Raw genomic sequence first — 23,681 nt, 5'->3', positions numbered from 1 at the left:
CCCGTCATACTATATTTGGTTAGAAGGGAGGGAGGAAGAGGGGAGGGATCTTTTTAAATCCCCCAATTTGGAGAGGAGGGTCTGCCCTTTGTAATGCCAAACAATAAGAGGGTCTCTCCTTCCTTCCAACCAAACAATGGGTTATAGCCTTCTTGTTGTTGGTAATTGAACTATAATGATCAAATACCTTGTTTCTCTTAAACCCTTCGAAATGTCATGATTGGTGCAGATTGAGATTTTTTATTCATTGTCATTTGATTGAGTTTCTTTTTGACATTTTCATGCCTAGAGACTTTACAAAATGAATTGCTTATTACTAGAAAGGTAGTGCTCGATTAATAGAAGAGAATCAAAGATCAATTTCCCTTTTTTTTTCAAACAAGGGTAACTTGGTCAATTCACAAAAAGATTTATTCACAACTAAGTCTATAAGGACCTTAGCCATTTATACAATTGGTGAGACTTTTAGGTATTTAAAATGTACGGGGAACTTTATAATAACTTTTCCTAAAAAAACTAAAAAAAAAGTAATTATAATTTTCAAATCATTTTAACCTATTTTAAAAAAATGGATTCCTTCTAAAATTGACTATATGTCCAATTTTTTTCTTTTCAAAATTGATTGATTTAATTAAGTTTGGTTTGAATTACAAATCTTGAAACACATCTTCACATGTAATCAAAATTATCAATATGCAATTTATTAATCAATTGGGATTAGATTTAGTGGAACGAACCAGTCCTTCACAATATGATGAAATATTTGAATCCTGCAAGATGAGATGTCTACATCTAATAATTAATTGTGCTTTAAAAAAGATTACTACTAATAACATGACACCAACAATATTTTTTTTAATATATTATACATAGGGAATGCATTCTCTACATGGATTTTATAAAAAGAAAAAAGAAAACTCTACATGGATTATGCTTATAAGTGCAAGCGTGGAGGTGAGCGATATTTATGATATTTTTTATTTTTTACTAAATTTTTTATTAAAAATAATTCTATTTGAGATATTATTAAATATTAAATGTAAGTATTCTTTTAAAAGATTCAAAATTAGCTCATTATTTTGTAGAAGACTAGCTCTTCTTACTGAAGTAACGGGCCAGTATTTATGATTTGTTTTATGACACGAAATTTATGATTTTAACCATTGAATACGTGAACATATCTCAGAACGTGAAAAGCCCAAAAACGCGAAAAAGGATCCTCTTAGGCAGTTTGCGAAGGCCATTTGGGCCTTTTCATTTCACCAGAACTAAAAAAAAGATCGGAATTCAGGAGAGAGAAAGCCGAGAGGGAAGCAAGGAGCGCGAGTCACTGTGTGTGTCTATGTGGAAGTCATTGCCCGCCAAACGAACCAAAGTCACTCCGACAAAAGCCCTTTCGAACGTTTCCTCTTCTCCTAGCCCCAAAATTTCCACCCAAATTCCAACGACTGGCTCTACCCCCAAGGCTCTCTCTCACTGATTACTCCAAACTTCTCGATAATGACCCAGCCATCGGTGCCTCCGCCGCCGTTGGCCCCGCCGTCGTCCCATGTCGGACAAGGTGTCCAAGTGCGCTGCGCCGGTTGCCGTATGATCCTGACTGTGGCGCCGGGACTGACGGAGTTCGCTTGCCCCACCTGTCGAATGCCGCAGATGCTTCCCCCGGAGCTAATGAGTAGGGCCCACCAGAAACCGTCTCATCACCCACCTTTACCTCTTCCGTCGTCGCAGCAGTCTCACGTGCCGGCACACGGCATTGATCCCTCTAAGATCCAGCTTCCTTGTGCTAGCTGCAAGGCCATCCTCAATGTCCCCCCTGGCCTCGCAAGGTTCGCTTGCCCGCAATGTGGGGTTGACCTCGCCGTTGATATCTCTAAGGTTAAGCAGTTCTTCCCTTCTGGGCCTCCTCCAGAAGAAGTCAACGAGGTTTGGTTCCCCTTCCATTACTCTTAATACTCTAATAACACTGGTTCGGCCAAAACTTTGTGATCAAATTTCAATTTTATGAACTGGTGAACAAAAATTATGCTACTAGCTACCTGGGTATAATTATTTTGGGTAATAATAGAATCTTGGGCTGTTTGGGGTGCTTGATTCTGGCTTAAGTGCGTGGGAGTAGCATTTATTGTTAGTTACAGAAGGTAACTCACAAAAAGGTATTGGTAATACCTGCAGTAACTTGCGATGGCAGTTAATAAGTGAAAGGCACTGACAATGATGAACTAGCTTTACTGGAATGGAGTAGATGCAGAATATGAGGATATCAATTCAGCTTGTTGGGTTGCTAATTTTGTCCTTTAGTCGTTCTTCTCGTTTGACAGATATCTTTGGTCAATGTTATGCGTGGAATTTTATCAATTTAGGGAAAAAGAAGGTATTGTATTGATGCCTGCCTCAGCATGTTAGGAGCAGGTTCCAATAGAATTCTTATCATCACAAGGACCAGCCCTCTTAGTCTTTCTGCTATCCTAGTATAATCTCCCGTTCTTTATGATTGCCTTGAGATCAAATGCTGAGATATTCTTGTTTTAGAATGGAAGAAAGGCCAACATCGCTGGAAACGTTGTTGAAATTCAAATTGTCAGCTGCCTTTCTAAAGAAATTGCTAGCATTTTGTACAGAAGATATGTGGCATTATTCCTGTTCTACTTATATAGTTGTGATACCCTTTTTGTCTTTCAAGTTCTCCTTATCTACAGATATGGACCCAAGACACTTCTGAAATTGTCGACTTTTAATCTGGAACTCTCCCATTCTTGATGCTGACTATACAACTTGGAAGGTCAAAGCTCCTTCTAAGGTTGTGGTTTTGTTCAGAGAACAATGCGTAGTAGGATTAATACACGCTAGTACTTCCTTGCTGCAAGAGTTTGGAAAACACCCATCATCTGTTTTTGCCTTCTGAGTTGCTGGGAAAATTCCCTGTGATTTTTTAGAAGCAGTAAATCAACAAGGATTACAAACAATATGAAGACATTAGAGGGATGGAAATTTTTGTTATTTGGTTATTCAAAGTTTTGGGCATTTGTTCCGGTAAAAAAGTCGCTTGGTTTGCTTTTCCTTTTTATTTATTTAATTTAGTTAGTTAATGTTAAGGAGTCATATAAGCTGGGTGGTTTAATTGGAAAAAAGTTAAAGGAGTTATTTGTGATTGAAAGGTACCTAATAAATTTAAAGGAAAGTTTTATCGAATTGTTATAAGGCTAGCTATGTTATATGGTAGTGAATGTTGGGTTTTAAAGGGATAGTAAGAACATAAAGTTGGAGTAGTAGAGATGAGAATGTTGAGATAGATGTGTGAGCATACATATAGAGATAAAATCTGGAATGAGCATATATGAGATAAAGTGGGCATAGCATCTATTGAAGGAAAATTGGTAGAAAATCATTTGAGATAGTTTGAATATGTATAGAGAAGACCGTGAGAGGCACTAGTGAGGAGAGTGGAACGGATAAGTTTGAACCTTATAAAGAAGGGTAGAGGAAGGCTAAAAAGAATACTTATGAAAGTTGTTGATAGAGATCTCTTAGTTAACACCATTTCTAAGAACTTGGTAAATGATAGAGTACAATGGCATCGTGCAATCTATGTAGCTAACCCTATCTTGTGGGACAAGGTTTATTGTTTTTGTGGAATGTTAAGGAGTCAGTCACTAGAGCCTCATATGTTGGGTTATCTTTCTCAATTCTTTGATGCATTGATTCTTTTGAACCTCAAAATCTGGCTGTTTTGTTTTCCACTTCCCATTTTCAGGATATTACGTTTCATAGTCCAGCAATACACAGGCTGTTACTTTTCTTTCAAGTTTTTTTCATTTGAGAATTGTTGTTTGAGTATTTTACTGTTCTTTTTACATTCATACTTTTGTTTTGGACATCTAAATATTTTAGTTAGCTGTTGAAGTGGAGCGTGATGAAGATGAAGGCGGCCCGGCTGGAGAAACATTTATGGATTATGTGAGTTTTAAAACTTTTCTTTTGAGAGTAGTACATACAAGAAGTTTTTCTTAGCCAAATTAACCAAGTATTTGTTATTTCAAGTTGTGGACACGCATTTGACTGGATTAGAATGTTGTATGATGCAGCGGCCACCAAAAGTATCTATTGGACCTTCACATCCAGATCCTGTTGTGGAAACATCATCTTTGTCTGCAGTGCAGCCTCCTGAGCCTACCTATGATCCAAGAATTAAAGATGATTTGGAAAGTTCAAAGGCTTTATCGTGCTTGCAAATTGAGACAGTGGCCTATGCTTGTCAGGTTTCTTTATTGACATAATTTATCATAACCAATGTTAGATTGGAATTCGTGTGTATGATGTTCGTTTCTATGACAGAGACATCTTCAGCACTTACCCAACAGTGCTAGGGCAGGATTCTTTATTGGAGATGGAGCTGGCGTTGGTAAAGGTCGAACAATTGCAGGGCTAATATGGGAGAACTGGCACCATGGAAGGAGAAAAGCACTGTAAGTTTAGGTCTCATCATTACCGTGTCTGTATGCAGTTTTGCATGTTTGTTTGTATGAATGATTCTTTTTGGGTGTGTGTATGTTGTGATAAACAGTAGCTCCTGGGGATGCAGATTCATATGCCTGTCCTCTAGGACGTGCACTTAACTTTTTTTTTTTCAGTGATTTTGATTTGATGTTGGGTTATATATCAGGAATTTAGTATTCTGATACTTTTCCATGTTTCCAATGATCTTACACAGGTGGATTTCCGTTGGTTCTGACTTGAAGTTTGATTCCAGGAGAGACTTGGATGATGTAGGTGCAACTTGCATTGAAGGTATATTTGTCAGTGCACACAGATGCTATTGTTAAATTTGAAGTCGTGTCATATTGTTTGAGAAATTATTGACATGGACTAAGAAGGTGAATTAGCTATTCCTAGAATCTTATACTTTATCTTGAAAGACCCAAGGACCTGAAATGGGACTTTCTTTGAACATTATGGTAACTTTCATATTTATGATAGTTTTAAAAAGCTATAGATAACTTTATATCTGTAAAATTAATTAGTATTTATGATGAAAATTATAATTTTAACATCATACCATTGTAGCCATTAAAGGTAAAAATTAAAGTTTTCTGTAGCAAAAGTAAAATTGTTAAAACTAAGTTGTGACGTAATTTCTAAGAAAAGATTCCTTTAATGATGGTTTAGGAGAAGAGAAGAAGTGAGATGAATTGAGAATTCTGTTCCGATTTAAGATATAAAGAGGAATATATTTGGATTTATGCCGCAAACAGAAAAAGAGCTGTTAAGGCTCAATAGACGAGGATCATGTCATGAAGACATGATTGAATGATAGCCGCATCATTAAGTCATGATTGGATCTAATCACGTTGTGACATGATCATGACACAATTCACAATGCTGGGAGGGCTGGCAGAGTAGCCAAGGCAAAAAAAAAAAAAAAGAGGATAATCTCTCAACATTTTGAGTCATTTTTTTTTTTTTACCAAAAGGAAGCCATAAAATAAATCTCGGAATCAGTTATAACTCCTGAGGTCCTCACTAAGGAAAGTGAAATTTGCATGTTAAATTGTTATTATATACCCCTTTAGTTTGCTGCAAGTTCATGGACGAAGAAGTTATAATATTTTCTAATTTTTTTCAGATGAATTGCTATCTTCCTTTGAGAAGTGTTCTTTTGTAATTTACTTTTAATGTTTGTATTTGTTGTCGGTTCCATAAAGGAATTTTTTCTCACCTGTCCTTTGCATGCTTGCTACCTGAAAAAATTTATTATGCATTTAAGTATTTTTTTTTTCATCTATCCAGTGCATGCTTTGAACAAACTGCCTTATTCTAAGCTTGATTCGAAGTCTGTTGGGGTCAGGGAGGGAGTTATTTTCTTGACATACAATAGCCTCATAGCATCATCCGAGAAAGGTCGTTCTCGTCTTCAACAGCTTGTGCAGTGGTGTGGACCAGGATTTGATGGTCTTGTCATTTTTGATGAGGCATGGAATCTTTCCTAAGGAAATATTTTGTAATGTCAACTGTTAATTTTAATTTTTGATCAATTGATGAATCAAATGGTTTTTGGATTCTATTATTTGTTTACCCTTTCTTGCTAAGGGCCTGTTTCTTCATTGTAGTGTCATAAAGCAAAAAATTTGGTTCCTGAATCTGGTAGTCAGCCAACACGAACAGGTGAAGCAGTGGTTGATATTCAGGTTTGTTCTTGATGCTAAATCTTTTAAAATAATGGCCACATGTTCCTAGCATTACCTTTTCTTCAAGTGATGCAATTTCAGTTTTATGTTGATGTGGTTGTGAAACCATGGGAATGACTTTTTTTGAAAGTATTTTTTTGTGCCAGTTTTAATCCTTAACTTTTGAAAACTTCATTGAGTTTACATGGTATGCATGGTCTGGAACGATAATCCTGCACTAAGGATTACATTTTTTTCTGACAACTTTGGCATAGACCATGTTGTTAAAGATTTTCTTCTACCTGTTTCTGTTCCTCACTCCTCCCTGTCAATTTTTTATGTATGTGTTGTTTCCTCCTATAATTAATATTTTCATTTCGTGAAGTTTTTTCTTGAATCAATCAGCATTGAAATGGTGGATAGTAAATGAGTTTCCTCTAAGCAGTTACAATCAAATTATACAGGATCGACTACCTGAAGCTCGTGTTGTCTACTGCTCAGCTACTGGTGCATCTGAGCCTCGCAATATGGGTTATATGGTTCGACTTGGTCTTTGGGGACCTGGGACATCTTTTACTGATTTCCGTGAATTTCTAGGTAAAATTTTGTCTTTTATTTTTCCTTCAATAATATATAATAGCTAGTGGTCTTGGTTTCCTAGTATTTGGTTTCTCTTTTCCTTTCATTAAGAAGATAAATTTGTATTTATCACTATTGCTAGATTTTGCTTTGTTTATATGCTTGCTTCTGCAACCTTTTGTGATGGGAATGTGCTTCTCTCGTTAATAATTTTTTTTTATGGTTGTAAAATTCTTCAATCCATTATTTTTTTTAACCATTCACAATTCTGGTTGATCTTGTGATTGTCATTTTCAGAAGTTTCAATTTCAATGATAAATTAGTGAGCCTCAATTGGATATGGGGAAAATTAATCATTTGATGTTTGTAATTTACTAGAGTAGGCCTTGTGCATTTGTGCAAAGTTTAAGATAATCAGCACTGTTCATGACATAATTATAATATTTTATATTGATTTCAATTTCAACAAAAAAGCAGCGAGCTTGAATTGGAGATGGGGAAAATTAATTATGTGTTGCTTATGATTTACCTGAATTTTTAATTAATTTGGTTATTATAGTGTATTTGAGGAAACCCTTGTAATTTCTAGACAATCAAGACTAAAGATTAAATCCTCGCCATCATAACTTTTTTTCTGTTATATTCTGTTGACTAGCCTAATAGGGTGTTGACTAATCAAGACCAATATTGCAACATATGCAATGCAAACTTGTCCTATCTTTGCCCCATTTGTTTCATTGCTGTCATTCAGTGTGTTACCCTCAATAACCTTTTTGGTATTGTTGGTGATAGTTGGGCCTGTCCTAGTGCCTTGGATGTCAAAGAGAAACCTAATTTGATTTAAAGGAACTCATGATGAGAAGGAATAAGAAGGAAGACAAAATGCTAAGACAACGCATGGTTTATTGAATTTTGTTGCTTGTGTTGGATGGAGCGGAATACTTGGATCTCTTGGGTCATATCTTCACCTTTAAATTGGTTATGGCTGAGGAATAGAGCTGTGCGCATGGCTTTTCTTAGGCGTTCTAGATGAATTTTTTTTAAGGGAACCCCTATCTTGGATATGAAAAAGGATTAGAAAGCGCTAGAGGAACTCAGAAGAGATTGGAAGGCTCTTGCCAAGAGCATGGCTTGTTTTCTTTTGTTTCCATTTTTAGAAGGATCCTCTGTCTTCTATCTTTGGTTCTCTTCTCCTCACATCATTAATTTCGCATTTAATTTTAAAAAAAATAACTAGTATACCTCATTGCATACATAGTCAAGTTTGATCAGGATTTTGTCCTGTTTGGAGCATTTTCTTGTATTTAACGGTGAGGATATCTTATCCTCCAACAACATGCATTCTCTACTCTTTATAATTAAATTTCTTCTTTCTTAAAAGAATATTTAGGGCGAGGCATCTTAATTAATGAAATTTGGCAATGTTAACTTGAAAAGGAAGTGGCTTATATCATTTTGTTTTATATTTGGCATATATGCCATATTTTTACTTTGTCATTGTGAAGTATCAGTGTGTAAATAATCATATTTTCCTGAATTAACTTGTTTCTTACCTGTGTTCCAAACAATTCTCTTTCTTTCTATAATAATTATAACTTTTCTTTCGTGAGAGACATTGTCCTTGAAATGTTTAAAGTAAACGAGATTCTTATGAGCAATTCATGCATGTAGGTGCTCTTGATAGAGGGGGTGTTGGAGCACTCGAACTAGTTGCAATGGACATGAAAGCAAGGTTATACTATATCACATACACCTGCACCCTCTGCCTTACACTTACGTTTATTAAGGATGTATTGTTTTGCTTTGTTTTTCTCATTTCAGGGGGATGTATTTATGTCGAACACTTAGCTACAAGGGTGCTGAGTTTGAAGTTATTGAAGCACCATTAGAAGATGAAATGATGGTAGGAATGTCTGATCTGTTTGTTTTCACATATTATTCCCCCCTTTGTACCTAGTTATTTTCCTACAAAAGAAATGATATGGAAATTTACTTAATTTTTTTCTGGTATTGTCTAAAGTAAGCATGGGTACTGAGTTAGCTGAAGATAACAGGGTTCCTGTTTTCACGAGCTGCTTGTTATTAGTCTGAAATGGTATAAGGTCATTATATTTTTTTGGTTACTCTACTCATTATTTTTTTAGCATTGTAATGCCAATCTCTTTTTTATAAAGATATCAACAATTTTATGGAGAAGATATTGGGAACACGGTGAATTATGCGCATGATTATTTTGAATTGCACTTTGTGATATCTAGTTCTTGCGTTGATAGCAAGCTGAGGTCTTTTATCTTCTTTTTCCCTGTTACTGTTCAAAATGAAAATCCATGATTACATTGATTGCTTGAGACTTTGGAATGCTGAGAAATTGCTTATTTTGCACTGGAGCCCCATAATGAGTCTGCCAGTTATGAAAATGTTTATGATAAGAAAAAGGAATTGGTGGTTTACATAATGGAGCTGTGTCTTGGATCTGTCTCTGAATGGTCTCTTTGCAGCATAATGCTTACGTCCTTTTATATTATTATGGAATGCATAGTTGTGAATACAGCACGTTTTCTATGAACCTATCTTTTTTGATATCTCATGATCTTTTTATTTGTATCAACTTCTTAGGATATGTATAAAAAGGCAGCAGAATTTTGGGCAGAATTGCGAGTGGAATTGTTGTCAGCCAGTGCCTTCCTAAATAATGAGAAGCCTAGTTCTAGTCAGTTATGGAGATTATACTGGGCAAGCCATCAGGTATCACCTATCAGATCTTGTATGGGTGCTACTGTAGTGCTGCCTAAAGATACGTTTAGAATGTCTGTTGGATGTGCAGTAAACTATTTATTGATTATTCTTTTTCGTACTTTGCATTATAATGCTGTAGCGTTTTTTTAGACATATGTGTATGTCTGCCAAAGTCCCTGCTGCTGTAAGACTTGCAAAGCAAGCATTACTGGAAGATAAGTGTGTTGTCATTGGCCTTCAGAGCACTGGAGAAGCAAGGACGGAGGAGGCTGTTACAAAATATGTGTGTATTTTGGTTCTGTTTTGTTTCCATGTAGAGTAATATCTTCGGCATATTATGTGTGTGATTTGATTTTTATTTACTGTATTTGATAGGGTTCTGAACTTGATGATTTTGTTTCTGGTCCTCGAGAATTGCTGCTAAAATTTGTGGAAGAAAATTATCCATTGCCAGAAAAGCCTGAACTTCTTCCAGGTATTTTAGTGCTGTGTTTTGCTAGATGCTTCTCATATAGAACATTGCTATGGATTTAAATTTTCTTTTGTGTTTCAATCATAGGGGAGGATGGTGTCAAGGAGCTCCAGAGGAAAAGGCACTCAGCAACTCCTGGTGTGTCTGTAAAAGGAAGGGTTAGAAAAGTCGCTAAGTGGTCCTGGCGACCTCCTAGTGATGCTGAGAGTGATGAAGAATCTGAAAGTGAGCCTCTTGAAAACAAAACTTGATGAATCTTGTGTTTTCTCCCTTGGTTCTGTGTCATGCTTGCTATGCATATGGACTAAGTTTGATATATGGCTGCAGAAGATTGCTAGTAATTCTAGGGGTGCTTGACAGTGCTTGGTTTATGCAATAATTTGGATATATGGCTACCGCAGATTTGAGTAATTCTAGGGGCGTTTCATTGTCTCAAAATGACCAAATGATGATCTTTTTTGGCAGCATCTTTTTGGTGTTGACCTCAATCAAGGTTTAGGGACTGTTTCTTTTGGTCTGGGCAGTGCTGCATGGTTAACTTTCTTTTTCCTTTTATTTTTTGCTCTCCTGGTCTGACATTTGTTTTAATAGGATACATAATCCTCTTCATTTTTATCCTTTCTTCTCTCTTAAAGCCTTTCTATTTAGGGAGAATAATAGTAAAGTCCCAAAAAAATGAATTTATGACAATTAAGTTCCCGACAATTTTTTTTTTAAAAAATCAGTTGTAAATATTGATTCAGATGGTCATAGATTTAGGAGTTCTAATTGTAAATAAGACATTTAAATTTTAAATATAATTCTCAGTTTGTGGTTGGGATTCCTATTTGCAGCTATTTGGATCTATACTCAACTTCTTCTTTTTTAGGGAAATTTTGTTGAGGACTTAACTGTCATAAATTTCCAATTTTGGGATTTTATTATCATCCTCCCTTCTATTTAATCTCAATAAATAAAATTCTCCTTTTTTATCTATTGTGGCATCTTTATGAAAATCTGATGTGTGAAACATGATAGTGTTGGAAGGCAAATTTGATGGCTGCTCTCAATTTTAATTATTTTGACTGGGTAATGCAGCTGATTCTGCTGTTGAATCTACTGATTCTGATGATGAGTTTCAGATATGTGAGATTTGCAATATGGAAGAGGTAGTCTGCAGTTTTTATATTTATATTGTCATTAAACTGTTTTGATGCCAGGAACTGCTTGAATTACTTGTTATTTTTAACCTGCAGGAAAGTAAAGCATTGCTCAAGTGTTCCTGTTGTGGTAAATTTGTCCATTCAGCATGCTTGGTGCCCCCAATTAATGATTTAGTCCCTGAAGAATGGTCTTGTCATTTGTGCAAAGAAAAAACAGATGAATATCTTCAAAAAAGACAAGCCTACATAAATGAACTCCAGAAGAGGTTGATACTTATGCAATTTTCTTTTGACGTTTACGTGTCTGGTTGTTGGAATTCTTGGGCACACATGGTGCACCGAAATAATAGGAACTGACAGTTTAATTGGGATTTTTAGATTAGCGTCTCATAAGTGCAGATGCATTATTTGCCTATGTAATTGCCCGTTTCTATTCGTTTAGTCAATGCACAAATGAGTAGTGCTGGTGCATCATAAGTACAGATGAATCTCTTCTAGAGTTCTAGTTATAATGGTATCATCTATCGTGATATTCTGAATAACTGTTTAAAAGGATTTAATCACAAGGCGATATGATAGTTGAAAGATGAAAAAAGTAGACGAGAGAAAGGAGACATTGATCAATGCATTATGAATTTATTCAGGTACGATGCAGCTTTGGAGCGTAAGACAAAAATTTTAGAGATTATCCGTTCATTGGATCTTCCAAACAATCCTCTGGACGATATTACTGACCAGGTAGAGATCGCATGTTGATTGACAGATTTCTTGCTTTGGAAAACATGTTTAATCTTATATCCGCCTTCCTCTCACAATGCACTACTTCCTTTTCTTGGATATTTGTTTGGTTACAGTTATTTTTCAAAGAAAAAGTTGCATATCAAGCCTAATAATTGGTCATTGGCAACCCTGTTAGTTAGAAAATAAGAAAGTTTGTGTTTGAAGAGAACATCTTTGGCTTCATATTCGTGACTATGTTCTATGCTATCATCTATGCTTCCGGGTGTTAAGCTGGACAAGGTAGGCTTCTGTTTAGCGATTAATGTAGTTGAGTTTGATTGTTGGATATGCAGGTGGGTAGCAAGTGTTGATATTTTGCTAAGACTTTTATTCTTTTCTTCTCTTCTGTAATAAAACTTCTTCTATTAAACAGATATATTTATTTATTGGTGTAGGCAACTTGCTCATCATCTAGCTGTTCTCTGCTTATAATGTAATTGGTTTTTTCCATTTGAGGAAAAAGACGGCTGAGAGCTTTGTAAACTCAGTCGCTCCGTATTTTTCATTCAGCTAGAGTTTCCTAAATACATGTCAATGAGGCAACAAGCCTGCCTCCTAGATGAAAATCTCCTAGAGTCTTATTGAGAAAATCAAATCTATCCAAATTTGTATAATCTGATTTTATTCCAGTAACTACTCATAAAATATGATAAATATTAACAGAACAGATAAAAGGGCTGAGGCGCTGAGCCCAACAAACTAACCAAAAAACGAAGGAGATAAATAATAAAATAGATCATAACAAAAAAGAATAATGACGTTGGCTACTTCCAACACTCTCCCTCAAGTTGGTAAATAGATGTCAATCATTCCTAGCTTGCCACTTAGTTCTTGAAGAATCTTGGGAGAATGACATTGAAGGCCTTTTTATAATAACGGCTAATCAGTTTTGCATTGGATATTGTGTTGTGAAAACACGGACATGTTATGAAAAGCTGAACCTTAACTTGTATTTTTTGTTAGGGTTTCCAAATAAATTTAACTAGTTAAGGTTCAACTTTTCACAACAACATGTCCATGTTTTCACAACACAATATTCGATGCAAAACTGATAGGCCCTTATTGTAATAATTTTCCTTTTGCCTTCAATATCATTCTCCCAAAAATCTTTGTTCCAGCTCTGGTTTAACAGCTATTTGGCTGTTTGCCGGTGTATATGAGCATTTTATAATGCCAACATCCATTTTTCCTTGTGAGAATGTCTGTCCATCTCCGCATGCTTATTCCTATCATGATGGACCTTTGATGGCCCTTCAAACTTGACTTTTAATTCTTGCAGCAATCTGGATAGCCACATAACCTCACAAATACCAAGTGTTAATGCACGGACTTCAGCTTCTGCAATGCTACATGCTACCACTGGTTGTTTCTTACTCCTCCAAGTGACAAATTCCCCCTCCAATAAGTACAATACCTAGTGGTAGCGTGTCTATCTGTGATGGAACCTGCCCAATCTGCATCGACATATGCTTCTATGTCCCTTTGTATTCCTTTTTGGAAGTAGAGTGCCTTGTCTGGAGCAAATTTCTGATACCTCAGTATTCTGTACACCGCTTCCAAATGCTCTTCATTTGGATTGATCAAGAACTGACTAACTACACTTACTGGAAAGGAAATTTCTGGACTCATATGAGAGAGGCATATCAATTTCCCTACCAGTTTTTGGTTCATCTATTTGTTGATGGGAACCAAATCTTCCTTCAATCCAGATAAGTTGGCTTCCGTTGGTGTTTCAACAGGTTTGGAACCCAATATTCTGGTTTCCTTCAGATCCAGTGTACTTTTTTTGGGAGCTAAAACTAATTATGCTTTCTAACACCAGCTGTAAAGGCTGCAATAGACTAGGAAAAATGTCTACATTCCTTTGCAACAAAATTTTCAAGCATGATTCCTTATCCTCCTTTGCAGAATAGACATATCTCTCTTTTTTTTTTTAAATAGAGAAAGGAATTTATTGATGAGAAGAGAAAACAACATGGACGCGGAGAGCAAGTAATCCTCCCAAAACCAAGGGGTAAAAGTATAAACAATCTTTAACTTAGAAGACCTGTCCAAACCCTTTGCAAATCCACAAGTGATGGCCTTCCTATAAAAAACATTTGCTGCAACCCCTAGGGAGGAGGTAAAAATAATTCTCTTTCAAGTGCTTGTCTTGCATTTTGCATTAACGGAAGAAACAACAATTCTGCAGAAACAAGAGATATCTGTTATTATCCAGTGCTGTAATCTTGTTATTGCTTCCAAATACACTAGATACTGCCTACAGATTGGGGAAGATAAAATAATTTTTTTTTTTTATTGAAATGATGCAGATCAGTGGATTGGTTTGTTAAATTAATGCTATATAGTTCTCCTCTTTGGTTGCTATAATTGTACTAAATATGCAGCTAGGAGGACCTGACAAAGTTGCAGAAATGACAGGAAGGAGAGGCATGCTTGTGAGGGCCCCTAGTGGGAAAGGTGTCACCTATCAAGCTCGAAATACGTGAGTTGTAGCTTGCTTTCCTATCCTACTTTTAATGTAGATTTAATGACAACTAAATCGCCACTTTATTCTATTAGAAAGGATGTCACAATGGAGATGGTCAACATGCACGAGAAGCAGCTCTTTATGGATGGTAAGAAGTTAGTTGCTATCATATCTGAAGCTGGATCAGCTGGTGTTTCATTGCAGGCAGATAGAAGAGCCAAAAATCAGGTACATCAAACTAATTGGAAAATGTTTTCATCTCATTTGTTGGTGGCTTTGTTTTCCATTATGTTCTGATGTTACAGACATCTTATTCTCAACTGGACTTTAGATATTACTCTAATTCTTCATTGGTTGTTCTGGGTTCACAATCTGGGTTTCTTTGACCTTTGAATGATAGAAAAGAAGAGTTCATTTAACTCTAGAACTTCCATGGAGTGCTGATCGTGCAATTCAGCAGTTTGGAAGAACTCATCGGTCAAATCAAGCTTCAGCTCCAGAATACAGGTTATTTGCCACTATGGAGTTAGATAAATTTTGTGTTTGCTCGTTTTATATACATGTGTGCACGCGAGAAACTGTAGTAAGTACAAAACATTGAAGGAGTACATTAAAATATTACGTTGTAATGGTGGCCTGTGGTTATCGGTTTTTTAGAGGTTGGCACTTGGCACTGAATCCTGTGGGAAAAGGCTTTGTATGATGATAAATGGCCAAGTTGAGGACATAGTAAATACAAAAGCAATGGAAATTATATGTTCATTCTAAATAAGCAGGTTGAGTTGGTAGAGGACAAATGAAACACGGGTTCAGACTCTTTCGATGCCCAGCATGGGGCAGCTTGAATGATAGATATGATTAGATTATGGGAAATTGTAAGGCTCCTTTGAGGGTTAAGGCTTTTGTAAAAAGGATTTGTGCTACCAACTTGCTGCATGTGAGAAGACCAACAGAGTTCTGCTCTTGGTGACCTCTTTGGTGTTTGAGAAGTTCAGAAACAGAGGGATTTGATTTTGCATTGTCTGGTCTGCTGGTTTTTGTGATTTAGTCTATTTGTGATGTTCAGAGAGATGTTCTGTTCTACCCTTTTGGGTTTGTTCATGACTAGATATATAAGGTTTGACATGTAAAGGATGGGCAGAGTCTTTAAGTTTTGCAATGTTTTATTTCCTGATTTTTTTTTTTGGTAACAAAAAGGGTTTTAAAGCTTTTGATGCACAGATGTGTTTGTTTGCTTCCTTTGGTGCTTAGTTTCCTGTTATTCCCCTGGTGTCAATATTTCCTTAACACATGATTTTGATGTTACCTTTCTGTTTCCTTTTTCCTTTGCTGAAGCTTTTCTTACTTTTCAATGTTGCAGAATAAGGAAGGTGGGAATGTCATTGAATTGTCTCCTTACATTGCTTGTCTTGCTGTTCTCCATTTCCATGTGTGTCTTAGGTTTCTCTATATGGATATTTGACGCATAAGAAATGTTTGCTGTCTGGCTTGGGCTACAGATTTCTGTTGTGAATTGTAACCTAGTCGCAAATGAAAATCTTTAAAAGCTAAGAAAAGACATCAGCACTGTGGAGCTGATTTAAAATGGTCACAATGACACTCATCATTGGAGCTCCATCTTGATGCATTGCCTGTCTTACCTAACTTTGAACTTGCATATCCTCTGCAGGTTACTCTTTACTAATCTTGGAGGAGAACGGCGGTTTGCATCAATTGTTGCTAAGAGATTAGAATCTCTTGGTGCTTTGACTCAAGGGGACCGCAGGTAAGTTGGATTCATCTGTTTTCTGTTTATATTGAGATGACATGAGTGATTCTTGGCATATTTCTTGATGTTCCTCACCATATGGATGGATCTGATACAGGGCTGGACCTTCCTTAAGTGCATATAATTATGACAGTGCTTATGGAAAGAGAGCTCTAATGATTATGTACAAAGGAATAATGGAGCAGGTTTGATGATTTCTTAGCATATGAAGAACACGCACATCGCTATTCTAAATATAGCAAAAGATTGGCTTAAATCCGTACACTGACAAAAATTGTTTTCAGGATTCTCTGCCGGTTGTACCACCGGGATGCATATCTGACAGACCAGACACAATTCAGGACTTTATTATTAAAGCGAAAGCTGCTCTTGTATCTGTTGGAATAGTTAGGGACACAATGCTTGGTAATCCTCTCTCTCTCTCTCTCTGCCCATTTGTGCCATGCCATTAGCTTGAATGATTTTAAAATAATTGAATGTTTTCCAGCTAGCTTATGGTTGGTTGTTGATTGCAGGAATATAGTTTTTGATGCCTCATTCCATTCATAGTCTAATAATAATTCAATAAATTTGTAGGTAATGGTAAAGATTTTGGAAAGTTATCTGGTCGTATTATTGATTCTGATATGCATGACGTGGGCCGATTCCTCAACCGGCTTTTGGGACTGCCTCCTGAGATTCAGAATAGGTCTGTCTTCTCTGTATTAAGCAATGGGAGGCTCTCAGTTTTATTATCTGGTTCAATTGGCTAAAATGTGCTATATTAACAGGTTATTTGAGTTATTTGTGAGTATCTTGGACCTTCTTATCCAGAATGCTCGCATTGAAGGTAACCTCGATACTGGCATTCTTGACTTGAGAGCTAATGTCATTGAATTACAAGGGACTCCAAAGGTTTGCTGTGCTAGAATTTTTTCATCCGCTCATGTAATAAAATTGAGTCTTTTCTATTGCTAATGTGGAGAAGGGGGTTCGGGGTATTAATTGCAGACAGTCCATGTTGATCATCTCACTGGAGCTTCGACAGTTCTCTTTACATTTATCTTGGATCGTGGGGTCACATGGGAGGTGCTTGTTCCTTCCAGTATGATCCAAACAATGAGATGCTTTACTGGGATAAACTTATCTTTCTGATTTGTTACTTATTTTTAATGTCAGACTGCAAGTACCATGCTGAATGAAAAGCAAAAGGACGGGCTTGGTTCAGTTAATGATGGCTTCTATGAGTCCAAGAGGGAATGGTTGGGAAGACGCCATTTCATTTTGGCATTTGAAAGGTATCATTCTTTCTTTTTATATATCTGTTACCCTATTTTAGTTTCATTTTTACTGAATTTAAACTCATAGGGAGTTTATTTTACATAAGAAGTATCTTTGCCCCCCATGGTTAAGGTGGGTGACATGAATAAAGCACCTGAGCTGAAGACTGAAGTTATACATTTAATACTCATTTTGACTAGAATTAGAAGAAATTTTACCACTTGATTTGTCATAAATTCTATATGAACGTATTTATCAAATCAGGGATTGATTTAAATGTTTAATTAAACCATCTTGATCTTATTTTGAATTTTTCACTTCATCTACTCTCTCCCTCTCTAGAAATGATGTCTTTGTTAATGCACCTAATTCACCCCATCCTGTGCGCCACACATAAACTTGGAGGATCTCCTTAGTGATGCCATTTTTTTTGTTGTTTACTATCTTCCAGTTCCACTTCCGGGATGTATAAGATAGTCCGTCCCCCAGTTGGAGAGTCACATCGGTATGTATTTAATAGCCATCTAGTCTCCTTGAGCCTTTCAGGTTGATTTTTTGTTTACCCTTGTTATTTTCTACTGATGGTAGGGAGATGAACCTGGCAGAATTAAAGAGTAAATATAGAAAAGTCTCATCCTTAGAGAAGGCTCAAACTGGTTGGAAAGAAGAGTATGAAGTTTCATCTAAACAGGTATGTGTCCTCAGTAAGCTATTTCAATAAAATTTCGAGTTTCTCCTTCATTTTTTTTTAATTATAGATTTATGCACATCCACATCCAAAAAGTGATAACTTGACAACTTTTATTTATTTTGCCAATGGTCTTTTGGAAGTTCATTTTAACATTATTCCCTTCTATATCTATTCCTTTTTCCTCTTTTCATGGTTGGAGTTTTTGTGAAAACACAATCATGAGAAAGCCTGTACGTTTGAATTAATGAAATAGGTGATTAGTTATTTGTACAGCCCGTGCAATGCCCCTTGATATCCTTTAGTCCTACCCAAATAAACAAATGATTTTTTGCCTATACAGCATCCCATTTGCAGGTTGACTGAGAGTTTGAGTTGAAGCAGTTCTGGCTCTTTCCTTGGCTGGAAATTATGGATTACTATGATGAATATTTTCTTCTAGCATAATGGATACTTTATTACATCTCTTGTTCAATGTTTGTGGTTTCTAGTGAGTTTTGTCCTAATCAGGTTTTAAAATGGCATCATTATGATGAGAGGGATTTGTAATACTTGTGCAATTTAAGAGAAGCCTACTCACTGTCTGGTTCAAAAGCAAAGAAAAGAAGTGCTGCATTTTCAAGTATTGCAATTTGCAAGTGTATAGAGTCTATTTTGGAACATTTATTTGATATTAGTTAGTGCCATTGCCATTTGCTGTTCTCTGCCCCTTCTCTCAACAGAACAAGTATAATCACGAATGATCTTTTATGGTTCAAAGGTCACTGAATATTTCTACGTGGGAAAGAAGTCATGTTATTTGTATAAGGAAAAAAGAAGTCATTTTATATGCACACAATCACACACACACATCATTGATATTGGGAAAATCATTTAACGTTGGTGCCCTGAGATCCGCTCTCTTGTCATATTTCGATTGTTGTAACTGTTTTTTGTGCGCGTGTGAATCCATTGCTGTATCTTTGTGGTGCAGTTGGCATATACACTGAGATCATGATTTGATTAATTATTTTAAATTTTGCATTGCTGTTGTCATTCTATGTATGTGTTGGACCTGCCAACCTATGGGGCCGAGTGTATAAGAGAGAGGCCAGAGGGAACAATATTCAGAATTTGGATTCAGCCCAAGAAGCTCAGGATGTCCAGCAGGGTAAGTAGGGGCGAAATGGGGAATTGGAAGGATAACGGACCCTGACACTGTCAGATTAGTGGGTGTGCTTAGTGGATGTATGTAAGGTTAGTGGGGGAAGGCAAGTATTGTTGGCTGAGAGGAGAGGACCTGATCTCTCGAAAACCAGGCTGTTTTGAGAGTATTTTTCCTTCATTTTCTGGGCTGTGAGCTCTTATTTTCCTTGTTTATCGGCTAAACAGTAGGAGTGATTGTATTCTCTACATTTTCCAAACGTAATAGAGGATACACAAGCATTTTTCTCTTCAATATATTGCCTACAGTTGCAGGTCCTAACAGTATGTCTACAGTTAACTTGCCATTGCTCATCTGTTTTTAATCTGTAACATTATCTATCTAAACATAGATATTCCAGTATGCATGTCCATTATTAACTGCATATACGCCCTTTTAGACTTAAGGTGAATACATGTGAAGTTTTTGATGGCTCTACATTATCTGACATTTTTTTTTATAACCTCTCTTGGCAGTGCATGCATGGTCCCAATTGTAAGATTGGCAAATTCTGTACAGTTGGCAGAAGACTGCAGGAAGTAAATGTCTTAGGTGGCCTTATTCTTCCAGTCTGGGGAACTATAGAGAAGGCCTTATCTAATCAGGTACTTAACTACTTAGCCAGCATATACATAGCAGAATCTGAAACATTCTCGGGATAAAATTGTGTTAACATTTTGATCTGGGTTTAGTTGTGTGGAGTTTTGAATGACTAGATTCATTGGGGGAAAATAAGTGGCAAATGGCTTTGATGATTATACAAGATTTTGATTAATAAGTTATAGTACCTTCCAAACAAGTTCCTGCTTTCCTGACAGGCATCCAAGGTTGAGGGGTCCCACCATTTTAGAATTATGAAATGCTTCTGACTTTAGCCATGACTGAGATGTCTTTCTAATAGTCTGCACTTTCAAGAATTATTTCTTTTAAGATAATTCTCATGAAGAAAAATTTCTCAAGACCGCATTTAACAATCTCTACAGGCACGTCTAAGCCATAGGAGACTACGTGTTGTACGCATTGAAACTACTACAGATAACCAACGTATAGTTGGTCTTCTTGTTCCTAATGCAGCAGTTGAAGCTGTGCTTCAAGGTTCTCTCTCTCTCTCTCTCTGGTTTGCACTTAGTATTTTGCTCATGCAGAAGATAGAAAATGAGATACTTGTGTGTCTAATGTATATAGAGGTCTGTTTTATTCTATGATCAAGCTGAAATCCTGTATGGGTAAGTAACTCTTGGAAGCAAATTGACTGAGTCTAGTGCCTCAAAAATAGTAAAAGATAAAGATGATACTGCTCTTCACTCTGCTAAAATACAATTCGCATTTGAAACAAAAAACCTTTGTCTTAATCAAAAGACCAAGAGCCTAAGTTATATTATGCTTTATATTGATGATTTTGATGTCATACATTGTGAAAAGGTGATTTTCTAGCCAATCTAATTTTGACTTCTGACATATCACAGGTTTAGCATGGGTACAAGAAATCGATGATTGACCTGGGACAACATATTTTTGTCACCTTTTTTGTTTTTTGTTGTTTTTTTGTCAAAGAGGCAACTGATTGCTGCCTCCAGAAAGTTGCTTTCATTGTTGCTAGCATCTGGAGGTTTGAACTGCAGGAGCACTTTTGGTTCGAAACGTGCAGTTTTTGTTTGGAGATATGGACAATTTTTGGAGGGGAGAAGGACTCATCCTCTGCATCTTGCAATAGAATCGTGCAGTCTCATTTTTTTGTGATTTTTTTGGATAGCATTACCCATTTTTGGCATATAATTGCACTTTGTATATTTGTAAAGGTCTCTGAGCAAGTGAAAGACAGTAGATGCTTAGGTTGTATCAGATATATAGTGTCCAGTCTGAACTAGTTTGTATCAATCACAATACATTATCATTGAAATGATATATGGAGTAAATATTCCCTTGTGCATGACTCATTGTCCCAAACTCAAATACATGAGCACGCTCAAAAACACTCAAGCATATCTTATTATGTTTCTCTATTTCTCTGCAATGTAAAATTATATCAGCACACAAAAGGAGCATCAACATGGTGATCATTGCAATAGAGTCCAGGTTTCTGAGTGAAGCCCTGCCCCCCTAGCTTCTCCCTAGCCTTCGTCACAAGCTCTTGGTTTGTAACAGCACCATCAGTTTCCTCTATTATAGCCTGAATTGCGTTACTAAAGGCTCCATAGGCATTATCAGAATCTCCAGCAGGGCTTGCATCTGCAGAAGTTTGGTCAGACTGGCAACCACTCATCAGAATTCCACCAGCTGGAAGACGGCGACTAGTCGATCCAGCATACACCTCGTGCTTGCTCTCCACTTGTGTCTGCAAGGCAGGTTTCGCATATTCCTCATCATTTAGCTTTTGTTTGAGAAAGTCTTGGGCAAGACTACCCACCATGCCCAAAATCCCACCACCCTCTCCACCTTCAGCATTTCCTTGTTGGAACTTGGTAAACACAATTTTCATGAACTTCTTCACTTTGGGGCTAGCATCTTCCCCAAACACATCAAACAGAGTAGGTCTCAGCTTCCCCACATCTATATCTTCTTTCCCAGTTTTCTGCTTCAGGATATCAATGAGGGTCGATAGAGGCAGAGACCTGCTCTTCACGTAGCCATTATCACTCTCGCGTGAAACTACAAAATCTCTTTCTTCCTCATCATCTTCCCTATGCCTGTGGCGACGTAGTGCTGAAGGGATGTGAATGCCGCGAGACTCAATTGCATCTTCAACAGTTTGTTTCACAAAGCTTCTGAATCCAAAACCAGAGCCTGAATCATGTTCACCACGTTCTCCCCCTGCTGTGCTTTCTCCTATCTGTTCCTTGGTTTCTTCAATCAGGCCACCACTGTGGCAAGAATCTGATACAATTGTGAGCTTACAGCCTCTAGGCACCTCGTCTACAAATTCCTTGAAATCATCATCTGTTGAACAAGCAAACATGTTAAGATTTGTTTCCAGCTAGAAGCATGCCAACACAAGTGATTCTGATTTCACAAGATATTGCTGTTCTTTTGGAATATGCCTAGTTAAACATTACAGCAATAAAAATTATGCCTTTGGACTATACTAATAGTGGAGGATGAACTTCTAACGTGATGTTACCCGTACAGCGATCTTAAATAAAAATGCTTTTTCCCCAGAAAGAATCAAGTTCCCTCAATTTGATGGGATATCAAGTGTTGCTCAATCAAAATTTACGTTGGGTAATCAAATCTCAGGAAGATGGAAAATTTCACGGTGCTCATAACCTACAGGTGTTCTGCCTGCTTGGCAGTAATATTGAAACGATAGTGCCAATTAAAGAGGATATGGTTGGCTACGTCAAAGATATCGAATGAATGTCCAAGAAATATTCAGATTCATCACAAAAAGGAGTTTACAACTAGTTTCCAGAGAGCACAACATTTTGATTCCAGATTCCCAGAACTAAAGAATTTATGCGTAACGTCACTAGTTTCTAGCCATCGCATATCTAAAATAATGCTATGATCATTTCTCTAACTCGGAAGTGCTTTTACATGTAGTTTCCCAATGAAGATCTCGGTAATGTTCATCCAAAGAGGGAAAGCGAGAGAAAAATGATGATGATGATAAAAGGGAACGTAATATAGCAACGGAAGGCAAAAAGTGAAAAAGGAGAAAGAGTTGACCGGTGATGAGATTCATGTCGCAAGGAACAATGCACTCGTCGTAGCCAGTGTCATCGTCCTCGCCGGTCTCGGCAGGGAGGCGCGTACCGTGACCGCTGTAGTGCACGAACAAGACGTCTCCAGGTTCGGCGGAGCGCACGAGGCTCGTAATAGCCGATCGGATGTTCTTTCCGGTGGGCTGGGTGTAGGAGTCGTCGGTGTCGATCAAGACGGTGATGTCGTCCTCGGAGAAGCCGTACCGCTGGATCAGGCATCTGTGCATCCTCCATACATCGTTGATGCAACCTCTGAGCTCCGCCTTGGTTCCTGGATAGTTGATCCCGATCAGCACAGCCTTCTTCGCCATGGCTCTTGGGTTTGATATCAAAAGCAAGTAATTTTTCTTCTTTCTCTTTCTGATTGAACGATCTGTCTCCTTTTATTTCCGCTTGCAGTAATTGTTTTGCTTTTATGATCAGATTTGTCCATCCATGTCTCTGCTGTTCACCCAATAATTTGATGAGTGATCGTGCAGCGTGCGATTAGCTTTGCTTTTTTTTTTTATTGCTTGTCTATGCACCAATCTTTACGGGCCCTTTTAAACGCTGGTCCGGATCAATCATTTTTATATTTGTATGTATGTAGTATTTAACATATTGAACTGTTAAGTGCCCTTACTCATACACGTGGGCATGAAGTTGGAGCTTTAAAAATGGGATGCGTTATCAATGGAATTGGATTAACGAAAAAAAAATTTCACAACGAACTAAGATTTAAACTTTTTAGGAGAGAAA

The 23,681-nt window shown here is 37.0% G+C and overlaps 2 protein-coding genes across 5 annotated transcripts; one reads left to right on the top strand and one right to left on the bottom strand.

The window, feature by feature from the left end:
* Nucleotides 1-1,283: 1,283 nt before the first annotated feature.
* On the top strand, nt 1,284-21,172 carry LOC129315845 (protein FORGETTER 1). 4 transcript variants are annotated; one of them, XM_054959954.1, is made up of 32 exons: nt 1,284-1,926; nt 3,892-3,957; nt 4,089-4,259; nt 4,336-4,466; nt 4,712-4,788; nt 5,788-5,969; nt 6,108-6,185; nt 6,629-6,761; nt 8,415-8,475; nt 8,565-8,646; nt 9,360-9,488; nt 9,619-9,762; nt 9,855-9,954; nt 10,039-10,176; nt 11,029-11,099; nt 11,187-11,359; nt 11,738-11,831; nt 14,261-14,358; nt 14,436-14,571; nt 14,744-14,850; nt 16,013-16,108; nt 16,209-16,296; nt 16,396-16,516; nt 16,688-16,799; nt 16,882-17,005; nt 17,102-17,179; nt 17,270-17,388; nt 17,823-17,876; nt 17,960-18,062; nt 19,719-19,847; nt 20,226-20,337; nt 20,709-21,172. In XM_054959954.1, exons 1-32 carry the CDS (start codon nt 1,501-1,503, stop codon nt 20,738-20,740), a joined length of 3,765 nt encoding a protein of 1,254 aa, XP_054815929.1. In that variant the 5' UTR covers nt 1,284-1,500; the 3' UTR covers nt 20,741-21,172. The 4 variants fall into 4 exon arrangements, with proteins under 4 accessions (XP_054815929.1, XP_054815928.1, XP_054815931.1 ...); XM_054959953.1 differs by having other exon boundaries at nt 4,086-4,259; XM_054959956.1 differs by having other exon boundaries at nt 1,786-1,926; nt 4,089-4,254.
* LOC129315846 (metacaspase-5-like) lies at nt 21,111-23,411 on the bottom strand. Its single transcript, XM_054959957.1, has 2 exons — nt 22,909-23,411; nt 21,111-22,179 (listed from the first exon to the last, which is right to left on the bottom strand). The coding sequence occupies exons 1-2, from the start codon at nt 23,252-23,254 to the stop codon at nt 21,269-21,271; spliced, it is 1,257 nt and encodes a 418-aa protein (XP_054815932.1). The 5' UTR covers nt 23,255-23,411; the 3' UTR covers nt 21,111-21,268.
* Nucleotides 23,412-23,681: the final 270 nt, after the last annotated feature.

Source organism: Prosopis cineraria, unplaced genomic scaffold (assembly GCF_029017545.1).
Source record: "Prosopis cineraria cultivar Desert tree isolate PC_DT_omini unplaced genomic scaffold, ASM2901754v1 PC7, whole genome shotgun sequence".
Classification (NCBI taxonomy): domain Eukaryota; kingdom Viridiplantae; phylum Streptophyta; class Magnoliopsida; order Fabales; family Fabaceae; genus Prosopis; species Prosopis cineraria.
The sequence above is the reverse complement of the archived record's forward strand: the minus strand, read 5'-3'. Positions and strand labels throughout refer to the sequence as shown.

What these genes read in the sequence shown, in the direction of transcription:
- LOC129315846 (XM_054959957.1), bottom strand. Translation starts at nt 23,254, where the DNA reads ATGGCGAAGAAGGCTGTGCTGATCGGGATCAACTATCCAGGAACCAAG. An exon ending in CGACATGAATCTCATCACCG is followed by an intron (nt 22,180 to 22,908) that starts GTCAACTCTTTC and finishes CTTGTTCAACAG; the next exon opens with ATGATGATTTCAAGGAATTT.
- LOC129315845 (XM_054959953.1), top strand. Translation starts at nt 1,501, where the DNA reads ATGACCCAGCCATCGGTGCCTCCGCCGCCGTTGGCCCCGCCGTCGTCC. An exon ending in TATACTGGGCAAGCCATCAG is followed by an intron (nt 9,489 to 9,618) that starts GTATCACCTATC and finishes ATAATGCTGTAG; the next exon opens with CGTTTTTTTAGACATATGTG. An exon ending in ACCTATCAAGCTCGAAATAC is followed by an intron (nt 14,359 to 14,435) that starts GTGAGTTGTAGC and finishes TTATTCTATTAG; the next exon opens with AAAGGATGTCACAATGGAGA.